The 16,137-nt window shown below is 40.5% G+C and overlaps 1 protein-coding gene across 5 annotated transcripts in view; it reads left to right on the top strand.

Moving 5' to 3' along the window:
* The window catches only part of fbxw7 (F-box and WD repeat domain containing 7), a 106,558-nt gene that overhangs the window by 70,100 nt on the left and 20,321 nt on the right, over nt 1–16,137 (top strand). For 4 of the 5 annotated variants that reach the window (XM_086211803.1, XM_086211801.1, XM_086211802.1 and 1 more), the window contains one exon: nt 15,404–15,486. In XM_086211803.1, coding sequence (XP_086067929.1) covers nt 15,404–15,486 — 83 coding nt within the window. Of the gene's footprint in view, nt 1–10,427; nt 10,788–15,403; nt 15,487–16,137 lie in introns of those variants that run through there. The other variant, XM_086211804.1, reaches the window with a different exon arrangement.

Raw genomic sequence — 16,137 nt, 5'->3', positions numbered from 1 at the left:
GGACACGGCAGTTGAGCTGCATTGCAGGAGCAATGTTTATTTTTGAACAGTTTGTCAAAATCTTAGTTTGACATTTTTGTTAGTGTTCAAACAAAAGTTTCAGACTACTTTAATGAATTGATCTTACAATAGAAAGTTATGTCTCTGATCTTCTGTGATATTTAGGTTGGTTGAGCTAAGCAATTATGATTTAACAGGTTTCTAAACTATTAAGCATACATAAAACCGTGGTGACAATGTTTACAGTAACCATTCCACTTCTGAGAGCGAGGAGTTCTCTTAATCAAAAGGAATATTCAACACAGAGAATTAATCAGTATGAAGCCACTCTTATATACACTATCAGTATCAACTCATGCCCGAGACTTGCACTACTCTGCCCGGTGTTTGATTACGTATTGTATTCTTCTGTTGTTGGGCTCTTGGGGAATTCATGTATCTGTTATTCATGCCATAAAACATTACACACGAGCAAACAATTCAGCAAACACTTGCTCCTAGGGGGGGTTTTTCCAAATCATCTCATTTACTCTTGACCCGGTATTTGTTTCCTGCAAGGTGGAAAGCGAGAGAATGATGCCTTTTTATGTAAATGCAGCGTGGAGAAGGGCTCCAAAAGTGTGTGTGAGACGTTGTCTCACAAAGTTGTGATATTTTACACCGATTTAGTTGATCGTTGATAGCAACTGATGTGTATTTCCTGTATAAATGCAAGTTTATATGACGATCACATTTTATGTGCACCAAAAACCAGGTTAATAATGTGAATTTGAAAATTGAATTTTTTTCTTTCTTCAAAACTCATATAATCATAGAATTGTTACCTGGTCAGTTGTTTGTTAAGTCTGGGATTTTGAGCTTATTTTAGTATTGGATGAACACACACTGCCATCACATAGAATTATTCTCCAGTCATTCAAGATGTTCTTTGACAGAAGCTGGGGTCCTTCCTCTGTCTTCCCATCTGTCTTCGTGTTACTCAGCGTGAGGTGCAGCTCCTCAGAGACCCCATGCTGCCTATACTCACAGCCAGATCCCCTCATGAGGTTTCAAGGGACATATAGCAACAACCTCAAAACGCCTCACCAATTACCACTAGTCTTGACGCTTGTGTATGTTCCCTTATGAAGTGCAGAGATTAACCTTCGGGATTAAATACTGTAGGCCATGGAGGGTTCACTGTTCTTCTGCCCTTTCTGAAAGAAACATTACCACTCTTGACCCATGTTATTCCACGTAGGCTTTAGAATCTTGGCAGACACGCTTCTCTCCAAAGTGCATTCAATTTTACTCCTTCTACTGTATCATAGGAGGAAGGTCCACTGTCTTCCTTCAACTGTGTGAAATTTCCAACTTGCATTCCTTCTCTTATTAACTCTGCCAAAAAGGCTACTTGATCCTCAGTCCTCGCAGTATGGCAGATTAAATATGGTAAATATGATCCCATGGCACAGTAAAGCTGATGAACCGAATCATTGCATTACTTATGATCATCTTCTCATGTATTGTTTTTCCAAACGTAATTTGCAGTTTCCCTCAGGCTGTTGTTTCGCAATAGCCCCACATCCTTTGTGTGTAGCACACACCAATTGTGAGTGTCTGTATTTGTTAATCTGGATGCATTTCACTGTTACACTGCTGAAGTCATTGAATCTAATACATCCTTAAGAAGCATTTAGTATAGATACATTTCTTTAGCTGTTTCAATTAGGCTGCGTTTCTAGGGGATAAATTGTAAAATTGATGTTTGAATATCATAACATAATGAATTTTCAAATACATGAATTTGTCTTTGGTGCTTATTGAAACTTTGGATTATTCTGGGATGACAGGATTCTAATTATCAACACATTTTTCAACATTTGGTCCTTGTCCTCAAACATTGATTCACACATTTTTTTATATGTACTATTCTGATGTCTGAGTTTTCTTCAACGGACACCTGCACATGTCTTTTACCCGTAGAGCCAGCAGTGTGGCCCTGACTGAGCTGGACTGAAGTCAGCTCGACATGCAAGTAGCATTGCTCTTGAATTGCATCATTTATCTTAGCCAACCTACGTTCACATAGACCGATAGACTTTCATGTCCTGCCTCCTTGATCTCTCTTTGGAAATATAGCCATTATGTCACTCTCGCTTTGTTCCATCTGACATGGGGGCTGGTAGCAGTCAAGTCAGGCAGGTTGATATCGGCCGCTCTGCTGGTGGTCCATCAGAGATAACAATAATCCCAAACAGACACTTGAGACAAGGGCCTTGGCTTTCAAAGTGTGGACAGTCGACACATCTAAACGAGATCAAATGTGCCCTTCACTTTCTGGAAATTGGATTGTGAATCAACATGGAAGTCACGTATTTCATTCTTATCAAATGTTCCCTTTTTTGGGTCACTATCCGTTTGTTCTTCCTCTCTATTTAACCTGACCATCAACACTGACCACTAAATAAGACTTTCAACTTTGCACGCTTGCACGATGTGTCCCCTGGATTTTCTTCCTTAGATTACCTCATCAGTCAGACCTACCTGTCAGTCGCATTCATCTGGGTTTAATCATCAGAAAACAGCAACACTACTTCATCCTCAGGACAAAATTGCTTTTCACAGCCTTCCCTGATAGTTTTTCCTTCCTTCTTTCCCCTTTCTTGAACTTTGCCATCCCAGGAATTGTTAAAAGTATCCCACCATTTATCTTGCCAATGAAGACTCGAAGACCCTGCACTCTCTGCTCTTTTGTACCTCACCTGTTTATTATGTTGAGGAGGATGCTATTGTCCATCTTATAAAGACGTTTAGAATCTCTTCATTTTTTTTTTCTTCTTAAGGACACATTTTGAGGAACATTGCACTGTTGTATGGCACCATTCCCCTTGCAACCAGCTTTTCTGTTGCTGGCTGAGGGAACTTGATGAGAATGCACATTAGTATTATTAGTAGTGCCAGTGGCACCTTTCTTTGAACTATTTTTACATTTTAATACAGCGCTCCTGCTCCTTCACAGCATAGATGTGGGAGATGCCATGTATTAGAGTGTACTGTACTTGCACACCTTTGGAAGCTTAACATTTGTCAAGGTTATTCAGGAAATATGCAGTTCATTCAAATGTGTGTGTCAATGTTACAGGTTTATTCAACATTTGCTGTGTCTTGAATGGTGCATAAAACTTGAGGACATTGCCCAAAGATGTAAGAGATTAATGCCTTTTTTTCCCCTAATCAGCTCTCTTAACAGATCGTGTATAATAGGTTTCTCTTATCTCAGATGCTCTTAGATTTAGGTAACATCTCTGTTCAGAGAAACGGTAAAATGCAAATACAGTATACATAGAGTAATATGGTGAGATCAGTATCATTAGAGAAGTAAGAAAAAAACGCCATGTGATGATGGAATTTCTATTGTGAGTTCACATCAAGGCATGTGCCCAAGACACTGTCAGAATGTCCCAGCATGGTTTTCCACACCTTCTCAAGCATATTTAGGGATCTACAGATGACAGTCAACACCCAGCAGGCACAATTTGGCTCGCTCTGCTTCATCTGGGATGCAGAGTGGTAATTCTGGATGATTAAAGAGGTTTATTCGTGTCTGTGTAAATGTTGATGCCAGCCCCAGTCAAAATTCACCTGGCTCATCACACACATTTCCATATCCCTCTTTAAATTCTGAATGAGATATGACAGCTCTGAGTGCATCCAAATGCAAACGCAGATATCAGGCCTGTATCATTGAAAAAGGATTAGAAATGGAGGAACATGTAAATATTTCTCGACGGAGAAATTCTGCCTTTACAGTTATCCATAAAGAAAGATAGTTGGGACCTCCTCAAGGTATTGCTATAGACTACAAGAATTTTGACAGTATATTGACTATTGCCTCATTTTAGAGCTTCATATTCTTCCCAACTAGCTACACTTAGTGTTGACTTTATATTTGCATTTTATTTGCTGCTTCTATCTACACTGCACACACTACATCCTGTACTGAGCAGCTTGCTATTTTCAGTCCTTTTTTTGAACTACCCTCACAGGCATCTCTCTGTTCGTTGGTTTGTCTGTGTTTCATCAGGATTATGCAAAAAACTGTCTAACCAATTTTTATGAAACTTAGTGGTGTCGTATATTGTAAAGATTGTGATATTTTCTGAACAACCATGACTTGGGACATTTAAGGGCCAAATTGGGGTGTGATGCAGACAAGAGAAGTCTTTATAGAAAGTCCCATTCATATTTTGTGAATTGGAGCAGATCATCGAGTAATCTTAAGGTTCCTGATTCACTTCCTGAGTTCCTTCAGAGGCTGTGTTGAAGTGCCCTTGATCCTTAACCCTTAACCCCCGCTTTAGCAAGTTGGCACCTCACATAGCAGCCTCCGCCAACAGTGTATGAATATGTGTGAAGGTGGTGCAAAGCTGTTTGAGTGGTTGTAGACTAGAAAGGCGCTATACAAATGCCTTCCATTTACCATCTCTGAAAAGGGATGCATTTTAACTTGGAGAGGGTTGTAATTATTTCAGATGTACAAACCGCAAGACTTCAGCTACAACCGTTTTCAACAAGGCGCAGACAGTAATGTGTTGTATGCTTTGGGTACTAATCTTCCTTATAGTTTGATTGTGATGCTTCTCATTGGACATAATGACGAAGAGCATCATGCAAATCTTTAAAACATGGCAAGACATATTCATTCACCCATTACTTGAACTTAATTATTTCTCATTATTGCTGAAACAAATTGAACAGCGCTTTAAATCAATCGTGTGGCATCTAACTCAGGCAGGGCGACAGCACACCACTGTAGGATTTTCTATCCAATTACTGTAGATCGACTGCATATTATTCCTGAGAATTGAGTGTAACGTGCAGTCATAACGTATGAGCGTTGTCTTGTTTGACAGGAAAAGTACTGCTTCAGACCTCAGTCAATTTCCTGTTAATTACTTTGACCCCATTGGGCTCCTTCCAAATAAAAGCTTGCACTGTACTACTTATTCTGTGCACGTCCAATAGTTGAAATCGTGATAGATTTGGTGTTTGATTTGCTTAAAATAAGCTGGTCAGAAGGCAGTATATTTAGCTTTTGACATTAGCATACTCTTCAGATGCTGCAGCTCCTTTCCCGAGTTGCAAAAGTATGAATTTGGCTTGGCCAGCTGTCAGCCCTGGTCTGTTTTTTGTAATCCTTTATTTATTCAGGGAGGTTTCACCGTGAGCGATGCTTTTTTACAGGAACGCCCTGATCACATTCACACAGTTACACACACATTCACACCTGGAAGCTGCTCAGCACATCCACAGGCTTGTCTGCTGGCTGTTCCACTGGAGCAGATTTTGTCTTTTTGTGAGCATAATTAAGTGAACGTTTTAGATACTCACTTTTTTTTATTTCCCATGGAGACATCCACTTTTATGCCTTCTAAGTTCTTACTGAGATTACAGGTTAGTGTTCAAAATCACAGACATATCTCTTCATATAAGTCAACAGGTTATTATTCCCAAAATAACGTGAGGATAATCGGATACAACACACTTGAAGACATTCCAACTCTGCTTTGGATGTAGCCTTCATAGATGTCCTTCTTTGCAGACCAGCCTAATTCAGAAAACATTCTGATGATTGACATTGTTGTTGTTTTTTTTAATTTATGATACTTTTTAATTTGAAAATCAGCAAGCCATCATTGTGCACCCATTTTCACTGAACAATGCATAATTCACAGTTAAACAATACAAATGCGATGATTCAATGTATCGCTTTACGCAATACGACACCAACTCATCCTCTTCGGCAAGCCCAGACATAACTCGCTTCATTAGGCAGGCAAGTTTCTCTGGAATGATTTGCTCTGAGGCCAAACTCCAAGTGATATGAACTATAATTGCTTAAATACATTCTTAACTAGTTAAACATAATAAGTTGAAGTTGAAAAATATTTTGTCTCAGGGTGACATTGGTTCTAACTTGGCGTGCACTGATCCAATATTGATATCAGTCTGATACTGACTCATAGCATGATTGTGTATCGTGACATTGAGGTCCATCAGTTCAGGTTGATGTTACTGGAGGTCGACATGCTGTGTTATGTGGCAGCAGTGTTCCTGTAGACCTGCAGGCTACATTTTACTAAAATGAGAGCAAACAGCAAGAAGGCAGCTCACAACAATGGCTCAGTTCATTTATATATGTATTTATTTGTAGCATTTTGTTTGACAAAGTTTAGGGAGGCGATATTCAAGTCAAACAGGATGTTTTCCTCATAAATACAAGAATGATCCCAGTCTCTTCCACACAGTGAGTCATACAGCTTATCAATTAGACATTGGTGTTGGATCGGTATCGGGACTGAAAATGTTGGATCGTCTCTGGTTATAACCAGATCAAAAACCTGACTACACCCTCAGGAGCAATATCCAATTCCCCTTTTTGTAAAGACTGTAGCAAACTCATTAATAGATTTGAGAAAAATTAATTAAAAATGGATGAAACAGAAAAATTAATTCTTTGTACTGTGAAAATCTGAGTAGTGTGGCTCCCTTGCTTGTGTTCATTTACACTGTTTAGACCATTGTCTGTTTATCTTGTCCCTTTCGACAAGTATACATTTTAAAATGCTGCATTTGCTCTGAATGCAGATTTCTAAATGATTGCCAGTAATTGCAAATACTGACCCCTGTTCTCCATTTATTTTCCATGGACCCCATTGATGTCACAAGGGAGATACCGGTGGCTCTTGCTTTAATTTCTTTTTTGACCTGACCCCTTCAAACTTGAATGTTTTAGTCGCGTGGGTGGCTCTAGGATATGTTAATTCAACTACATGCAGATGATGCTCATATTATCCTTTGCAGAATGCCATGATTCATCGTTTCCTTATTCATCAAACCTCCCCCACACGCATTGCATCTGTCATGCCTGGAATGGGGCTCACACTTCACCATTTCAGAAGAATCTATTGAGAGGAGACCCCCTATCCTCATTTTTTTCCACCGGGAGGACAATCACACAATGACATGGCCCCGTTTAGTGATGCATCGTTGCCCAAGAAGTATTTCTACTTCAAGTTCACCACCTCTCATTAAACATTTGCTCCTATAGTGGAGTGTTTTCCCACCAACAGGATGCAGGTGTTGACTTTATAATTCACTTATTTTCTTTGGCGCTGGACGGATTATTCCATTAGTTGTTCAGCAGAAATGAATCTGACTGTTTGGATCATTCATTTAAGCCTGCCAGTGATTAATTTCAGTTCCTAGTAATCTGTGACCTTTTTAAAATTGTAATTCCCTGCTCCAAAAAGTTTCAGAATATTGTGGAATATCATTTGTTATTTAATGCCACCTAAAATTGTTTATGACCAAAGCTTATATTTTTAAAAGAACATCAGAATACTTTCTTGTTAATTTTCAATATCAGACAATGGCTTTCATGTAAAGATTTTCTTACTAGTCTCCCTTTTATGAAAGTAAAAATATAGCCATTTGCATTCCAGATATTCAGAAAATACCTTCTTGTATTGTCGCACATCCAGGGATGCTCAACTTATCTGCAGGTCTTTTCTGTCTCTGTTGATACCAAAATCCCTGGTATTGATGTTGTCTCTTATTGGTGCACATCACGTACCTGAAGCATTTTTAATTCCCCAAAAGCCATCTACTGCACTGTGATGAAATGAATGTAGTTTTATCAAACTTCTGCTCTTCAAATATTGTAGCAAAACAAGCCAGTGTCTAACGGGAAGTTATTACCTGAAAAGGTTCATTTTTATCATATGAATACAACATGAGTTTGCTTTCAGAGACACATGTTTTGCGCAGCTTTACATCTGACCAGGGTGATCTTGGGTTTGATTAGCAGGGTGTGTGTGTGTGTGTGTGTGTGTGTGTGTGTGTGTGTGTGTGTGTGTGTGTGTGTGTGTGTGTGTGTTGGGGGGGGGGGGCTGTTAATACTTTACCAGCTAGCAGAAGGAGAGCGACAAAGGAGACCGTGGCTTATTCAAAGGCCACAGAGCAACCCCTCTTGCATGCCAGGCATTCCAATGTGCTGTGTAAAGGTTGGGCCGACGGAGAGCAGCGAGAGGGCCTTTCTCACGAGAGCCACCTTAAACACACACAGACAAAGCTCAAACTATTCAGCCTGATGCACACAGAGGTCGACAGATTTTAATTCTTTTCTGTGTGTTACTTTGGTGTGACTACAATACCCAGATTAGTCCTCAGCAACCTGTCATGTCTCTCAGATGACTGTGTTTTATATCTTCCTCCATAGTTGACCAGCCTTTAGTCATAAAATCTTGCCTTACTTAAACATGTGTCCATTGCTGTGCAAAAGCCACAGGGTTTGCAGAGAGCTGGATGTCATATATTGCATCCCAAAAGTCAAAAACTGCCAGAATTCACTGCCCCTCCCCCAATGAGACAGATCCTGGTGCTCAGTCACCTGTAATTAGTCCTTCCTTTGACCTCTCATTGTGTTCCCTGTTTAGATGATGTCAGGAGAAATAGGAATAGAGTTCAAGAATAGCGGCTAACTAGCGTTGTTAACCATACAGCTTCACATAGACTATGATATTTTGTTGGACAAAATAATGTGCCCAGAAGCCAACAAACCCATGCAAAGATTAGTTTCCAGTGCAGCGGTTTATAAACAGCCACTGGTCTGTTTAACAGAGAAACGTGTTTGTTCTCTTGCAGCACAGTGACTTCACGTCATTGGCCAGAAATATTGTTTATCTCTCACATTCTCCGAATTAAAAAAACAAACAAAACTAAACTAAAAGCTTGTAATGTGCATATCTGGCATGGTTAAACTTTTGTAAATGAATTGGTCAGTGAACTTCATGGTTCCGTATCCCCTTGAATCCCCTTGAATTGTGACTCATTGCCTACACCAACACTAAACATTAATATAGCTGTATTTTAGAATAAAGCTGTCAGTGTTATGTTGAACTTTTACTAGCTGTAATAAATGTTGTGAAACCATCTGCGGCGTTCGCTGGACAGCAACAGTCAGCCATTACCTGCCAAACTGAAATGTAAATATTGGTCATTTTGTGTGCCAATAAGCAGGTGCACCAGATGTGGATCCACTCTCTCTGTTACGTGAGAGATTATGATAGTAGGTTATTTCCTGTCATCTGATCTGCCTGCTGGGATGTTGATAGGATTTAATAGTCATCCAGTGCGGTATGATCAGTGTATATAAAATGGAGACTGTTTATGATGGCTTGAAGTGGGGAAATACAATTAATCAATGCGGACTTACCTCGTCATGACCTTTATAAAGTTGGACCGTAACTTGATGGGAGGCATATATTAACAGGAAAACCAGTGCTTTTTTGTGTGGTTAATCAGGACAGGATGTTCTTTTTGGCTGTTTCTTATTTCACTATGCATTATATTTCATGGTTAAATAATTGTTTTGTCAGTATTTTTGAGCTCAGGTGAATCAAGATGGCATTTTCCCTCCATTTTCTGGTCTCTTCCTGTCAGAATAATTAGCATTTAAAAGCAAAAAATTTAAGCGACGCAAGTATTGTTGGTAATGGATGCAGTTCTACCTTTTTAAAATCCTCTTCAGAAAAACACACGCTGGGAAGTGAATGTTGGCAGTCAGAGTTCATGCTGTCATAAAAAAACTGGAAATGCCAATGAATTAAAAAAAAAATGTTAATTTCCAGGTCTGGAAAATATTTGAAAAACTTAAGCTAGAAAATTGTTGGAAAAAATCATAGAAATTTGCTTTAGAAATACCTTGATACTAAGAGTATATGTGCTTTGGTTACGACTGAGCAATATCTCTTCTTGTTAACTTTGATTTATCTTAAAACATGTCCATGTCACATTAAACCCCATAGTTTATCAACTTAAATTGAATATGTAAGTTTTGATATTAATTTCCTCGTTATTTTTTCGTGTGTGTTTACTCTCAAAGGTGTGAAATGATCATGAAATTTATCGGTAAAAATGTACGTGGTTCCCTGAGGGGTGAGGTGCAGGTACTGGAGGCTATCAGTTACCTGTCACTACTTTCTATATTTCCCTCCCTTTGGCGGCAGCACTTATCTATGTTTTGATCGACACAAATCATTTTATGAGTCCAGCTGTAAAACTGTAGAGAAAGAGTTGTGTACTTCTTGGGCGTGGTGCATGAATTCAGTGTTGTGGTGCGGCAACAAGTGTGGGTCCACCTCCTGAGCGCTCCCCCGCCTGCTACACACACGTCCCCGGGTACCCAGCTCGCAGAGGATGCGCTGCGCACACTGTTGCATGCCGGACTGCACCATTCCTCACGTCTCCACCGGGGAGGCTGTAATCCGATGCCGTTTGGAGGAGCCGTCGTGCAGCCTGTGAGGAGGAAGAGGGCACTGCTCTGCGCTCTGACGCGTTCCACTCCTCCCCTTTCTGCCGAGTGTCACCCTCTTTCTCCCTCATCTGTTCACTCCCTGTTCGGCGAGGCTGGTCGGCGGTGCACAAGCCTCCAGGATCGTCGCATCGCATTGTTCACCCACCGACCGAGCCCCATTCAAGTCGGCGTGACACGGCCGTTTTTAATGCTTTTACCCGGGGGGATCTACTGAATGCACGCCAGCCCGGTGACGTGCCCGAGCATGTTCACATCAGAGACGGCGTCGGATTTACCTGAGAGTACACTGGCCTCACACTGTCACAGCAATCTCCCCGCCGCTCACACACATTTGGACTTCACCGATTGTCACTGAAGAGCAAAGAGGAAAACACACCGGATTTCAAGGATGGGGTTCTACGGCACTTTAAAGATGATTTTCTACAAAGTGAGTAGGATTTCCGCTGCATGAACCGCCTGCCTCACCTCCAACACATCCGCGTCTCTTATTATTTCATGTTGGACTCGCTCCGTCGCCCTCATTATCTTTGACGCGCTCCTCACGGCAGATTGCTCGGCCACTGCGGAGGATGAACGGCAGTGTAGCAGACCCCCGGAGACGCTGCTTTAATTGCCTGGGCCTTTATGTTGCGTTGTGTTAGCGCTGCGTTGAAGGGTGCAATATCACAATTTGGCATCATTTCCTTCTTAGTTATTTACACCTGTAAATAAATGCTGTGGATGTGACTGTGAGGTGTTGAATCTGCAAATGACTGATGGCTTTTCCACTTTAAGAATTATTCAATTTTGAAGTGCTGGATGAAGGTATAACCATATTTCAGTGTTAGTAGTGTTATTTACTACTACATTCACAATTTATGAAGGGCTTTTGCCTCATTACTGCTCTCTGCACCTGTGCATCATTTGTGGTCCTCTCCATCACATAACCTTTTACACTCCTAAATACAATATAGGATGGGCATCGCCGCCTCATCTACACTTAAACATGTGCAGATTGTGTTATAACAACTACTCATTCCGGGGGAAATGGCCATTTCCCACTGCAGTCCTCTCCACTTTGCCAGGGTTATTATGTTCCTACATTATGCAGCAGTGGTTATCTTGCAATGACCAAAGTGCCTGCTTGAGATGCATGCATGTGATCAGTCTGCTGTTGCCTGTTGGAGTAGCCGACTCCCTGACATTGTGCACTTGCCCCAGGCTCCAACCACAGAGATAATGGGTCACTGTGTCAGATGGCAGGAGGTAGAGTATCCTTCAGGATATTTGGTGTATTGTGCTGGATGACTGCCATAAAACCATGCACCCTTAGCTTTATTCTTTAAAGGATCCTGTAGTGCAGCTACGTTTGTTAATCACTAGGAAGTCTGAGTCTCTGGTGATTTTTTTTTCTTTTTTTGCTGCGATGTCGTCCCCCCCCCCCCTTCTCTGTGGTGTTGAAGCTTTGACTCAATTAGTCCTAACCATTAAGTGAAAATGTCATTGTTAATCAGGATTTAAATCAATAGATCACTCATTTGCATTCTCCATAAATTTAGTGAAAGTGCTGATTCTGTTTCATCAGGGTTTTGATGCAAGCCCTAAAAAACAAGAATATTGTAACACTGCTTCTTTTTTCCTTTTTTTTTCCTCCTGTACTAACAGAATGATTTATATTACAAATTCAAACCAGAGTTTTGGAACCATAAACTGGATCATTTCTTTCCAAAAATGTGTCTTCCAGCAATTCTGATGGACATGATGAAACGGTTCCGTGTCTGCTTGAAACATGATTGAGATGAGAAATGACAGAGAATTTTCAAGTGACAGAGCAGGATGTAGTCCCTGTTGAAATGGATCAACACATTATGTAAGAGTGATTGCTGTCTTTAAAATATCATTATCTCTCTGTTTCCATCTGTTGGGCTTTTGCCGAGATAGGGGAGGGGGGAACCCAGAAGAGGGAGGGGAGGACTGATTAGTTGTGATTTACAAAAATGGAGTTCTCTTGTTATGTCCTCCAAGGCTGAAACACAAGAAGAATGTGGCTTCATGCTATTCACCCCTGCGTTTAGTTTGTTTCTGTACATGCACCCTCAGAAGCGCATTCTTCAATGCCAGCACTTCCCCTCTTTCTCTCTCACACACTGGAACACAAAACATACACACACCCAATGCATGCATGCACACACCCAGGCTCTCCTTGACTACTGAACTGCCATTGCCATGAGATCACTGCTTTAAGAACAAGGCAGTAGGGTTAAAAGGCCGTATCTAAACAAACACACACTGACCCTGCTGCAGCTCTGAAGCAATCAAAAAAGCTTTCAAGATATTTTAAATGTAGATGAGTAGAGTGTGTGCTGCCTACTGTACCTGCTGAGAAACATTCAGTCTCATTTAACCACTTAACTTTGTGTTCTTTAAATCTCTCTTGATTTACTGATTATTGATTTATTGTGAATTTTCATAGCTTTCGAGCCTTTCTGCCAGCCACCTTAAGGCCAGCGGAAAAGAACGTAGGTGTCTAACTTCTGTATCTGTTTAAGAGTAAAACAGGTTGGAACGGCGGGAAATAAAATTGGCGCGGATTTGATTGGATGGAAGAAAAGTGGGCGTATCTAGAGCGTGTCCACAGCATAACGATGGTGTACACTTACAGGAGAGTAATATCTGTCAGGGAGAGAGACGAAGCCCAGCCTCCGTTCCTTCTAGTTGACGAAGCAGTCCTCTGTGAAATAACCTGGAGCCATCACAGATCCCACTTCCTTCAAAATGAATTAATTTGAGTCCAGAAACTCAATATTTTGGGGAAGGAAAAGAATGTGGCATATACTGTAGCCAGAGAGAAATCAGCGTAGTATTGTTTGCTAGCTGCTGACATGCTGCTAAAAGTTGAACACTGAAAATTTTTTAATTTGATTAATTTATGATTAGAACATTGAAAAAAAAAATTCCCCAATTTCTTTGGCATAGACTGTATCTTTGAATAAGTATGAAGATAGTATAATAGATATGAGGTGAAAAGGTTTCAAGGGCATTTTTTCATTTCAGCTGGGCTTCAACCAGTGCAGCCTTATACACTAGCAGGAAGAGATCACATATCATAGGTCCGATCAGGCTGATGCCCGGGGGGCATCTAAGCAGAAGCACGAGTTGGTGTGCCAGTCATGTCTACATCAGCTCAGGCTTTTGTTTTCTGTCAGTTGGTGCATTGATTCTGTTGTCCACATGTAATACTGAGGTAGGGAGCCTGTATTGATACCTAATGCATTGATCCAGTAGCTTATATTCAGCCTCTGCCGGGTTGCGGGGGTAGGTTTACATTCTAAATGAAACGTTCTCTTTCTTGGTTCTTGGCTGCTTTGATACACTGCCCGCTGTTCTCAACAATCAGATGTACCCCTGTGGCTGAAAATACAGAGAAGGCCAACACACACATACTCAAACTCACCAAATTATAGTGATAAACAAAAAACACCCATCTTAAGGAGAGACGTGTAATCATGCCACTGTAAAGCCAGACAGCATGGAGTCAAATGCACAGACCATTTCTCCTTTCTTTGTTTGTTCTCTTTGGCAAAAAAAAGAATGCTTTGAGAAAGCATTGTTGGCCTTTAAGAAGGAATTGAGTTATATTTAAGAGTGTTTTCTGGTTTCTGCAAGCCTTTATCAGATCTACAGTAGCAGCAGCTGGTGAAGAGGAAGTTCTGCTAAACAATGTCCAGTACAGGTTGTCTGGGAGCACAGGCTGTTAACTGCCCCACTAGAACTCTGAAGGGAATCTCATGAAAAAAAATCCTGCATTTTACAATGCATTACTCATCTGCACAAGTACATCTTTTTGTCAAAATATGCCCTTGCTTGGACTGATTCAGAGATCATTGATTTAAAGTAATGATAAAGGACCTGAGAAAACCCTTTTTGTCTCTCTGTAGAATCACGGGCTTTACCAGAGACTGGAACTGCAGGACCACACACAAATCTAATCTAACTTTAAACATGAAGCATATTGAATTAATCAAGGAACAAGGCCAGACTGTCCCATTGTATATCTTATTTTGACCAGACACAGAAAATGAGTATTCGGGTTATTTTGTTGGCTTGTTTATTCATGAGGGACTGGCAATGAGATGGTGATCACTTGCATGTGTGGAAAGAAGCTTTGCCAGAGAGAGTGGCAGGCATGGGCTCAAGAAAATTGGCTCGCCCAGGCCTTTACACAGGCTCCTTTGTTTGCGCAGCGGGGTAGATGGGAACTCGGTTTGGTTGTAGTGTACACATGAAGGTGATAAAGACGATACAGTACTGACATGTTGTGTTTCTCTTTGTCAAATATCAGTATGAATCAAACTTGTGTGCCAAAGAATGCACCTCGTACCTTCCCTGAGCAAGTTTGTGTACTTCAAGGTTATTTTGTGTGCTTGAACGTGCTGTACCCTCGGAAATTTGGGTGTGAATGCCACTGGATATTATGAGGTGGTTGCTTAGTGATCCCCTGTCATGTGCTTCCTACATCTATCACAAACAAAATAAACCACGCATACTGCTAACGAGCACCTGCTCTGTTTCCTACTTTCGTAAAGTCAAGCTACTTTATCATGGATAGGTCATACCTCTCCTTTTTTAATGGAACATGCTAATAAATTGAAGCTCTATCCTATGCATTAAAGTTTAATTTCTCATTTGCATAGATCTGATGCAAGACTCTTGTGTCTGTATTTAAATGTAATGAATTTCAGACATAATGTTAACAAAGTCTGCAGTGTTCAAAAGCAATTTTCTGCTTTCACCACTGTTTTTAAAAACATCTGTGACCTGTTTTCGTAAATTTGGTTTGGAGAGGCTAGCTTTTCACATTTGAAATGTGTTTTTGAGAGAAGCATATCTTGGCAGAAAGAAATACAAGATCATACGCACGAGTCTCTTTTCATCTTATAGCAATTACATTTTTATGTCCAATTTATATTTTACTGACGTAATTGGTTTGCTCTTTCTTTCAGTCTCCTTTGTTGTTTTTGTTTTGAAAGTCATCTAATGATTTTCTTTTTCTTTCCCTCTCAGATGAAGAGAAAGTTGGACCATGGCCCCGAGGTCCGATCTTTCCCTTCAGGAAAAAAGCCCTGCAAAGGCCCAGAGTATCCGAGGTAAAGGAAACCCGCATTTTCATTTTAAGATTTCAACAGCAAAAAAACCTACTTTCATTGTCATGATTGCTTTGTTTGTTTTTGTTTCCGTCTTAGCGTCAGAATGATTTTAGTTGAAAATATATTTTAGAGAGCAGAGCCTCTTCATTGTAGCTCTCCACACATCTTAAATGAAAATGCCATGTACATAAATAATGAAAAAAAAATCAAGATATATGGAAAGATGCTATCTTATGTGACTTCAAACAGAATGATGTTTTACATTATGTTGTTTCTCCGGCATCCATCCTGCAGTCCCAGATGTTTCTCTAACCCTGAATATTTAATGCATGTGTTCACATGTAGCCACATTAAAATTCAGACTGAACACAGGCACTTAACTGTAAATGTCGCCATGTAGCTGGCCCTGTATCAGCCTCTTTTCCCATTAAAAATGAATCAATAATGAAATAGACCCCAGCTTCCCATTTAGCTGTCAGCAAGTAGAATCTCCAAGTGCTTGAGGTGCCCACTGCATGGTTTCTCCTGCTGCGGTTACGTAGCAATCCATACCCAGTGCTACTGGGCCCCATAGTTTAAGTTTAGTGTACCCTCTAGAAAAATAACAAAACAACAGAAATATTGGCCCAAAAACAAATGTTTCGGAGACAA

This window comes from Aulostomus chinensis, chromosome 8 (assembly GCF_037954235.1).
Source record: "Aulostomus chinensis isolate RoL2024-O1b breed Wild chromosome 8, RoL_Achi_v1.0, whole genome shotgun sequence".
In the NCBI taxonomy this organism is placed as follows: domain Eukaryota; kingdom Metazoa; phylum Chordata; class Actinopteri; order Syngnathiformes; family Aulostomidae; genus Aulostomus; species Aulostomus chinensis.
The sequence above is the reverse complement of the archived record's forward strand: the minus strand, read 5'-3'. Positions and strand labels throughout refer to the sequence as shown.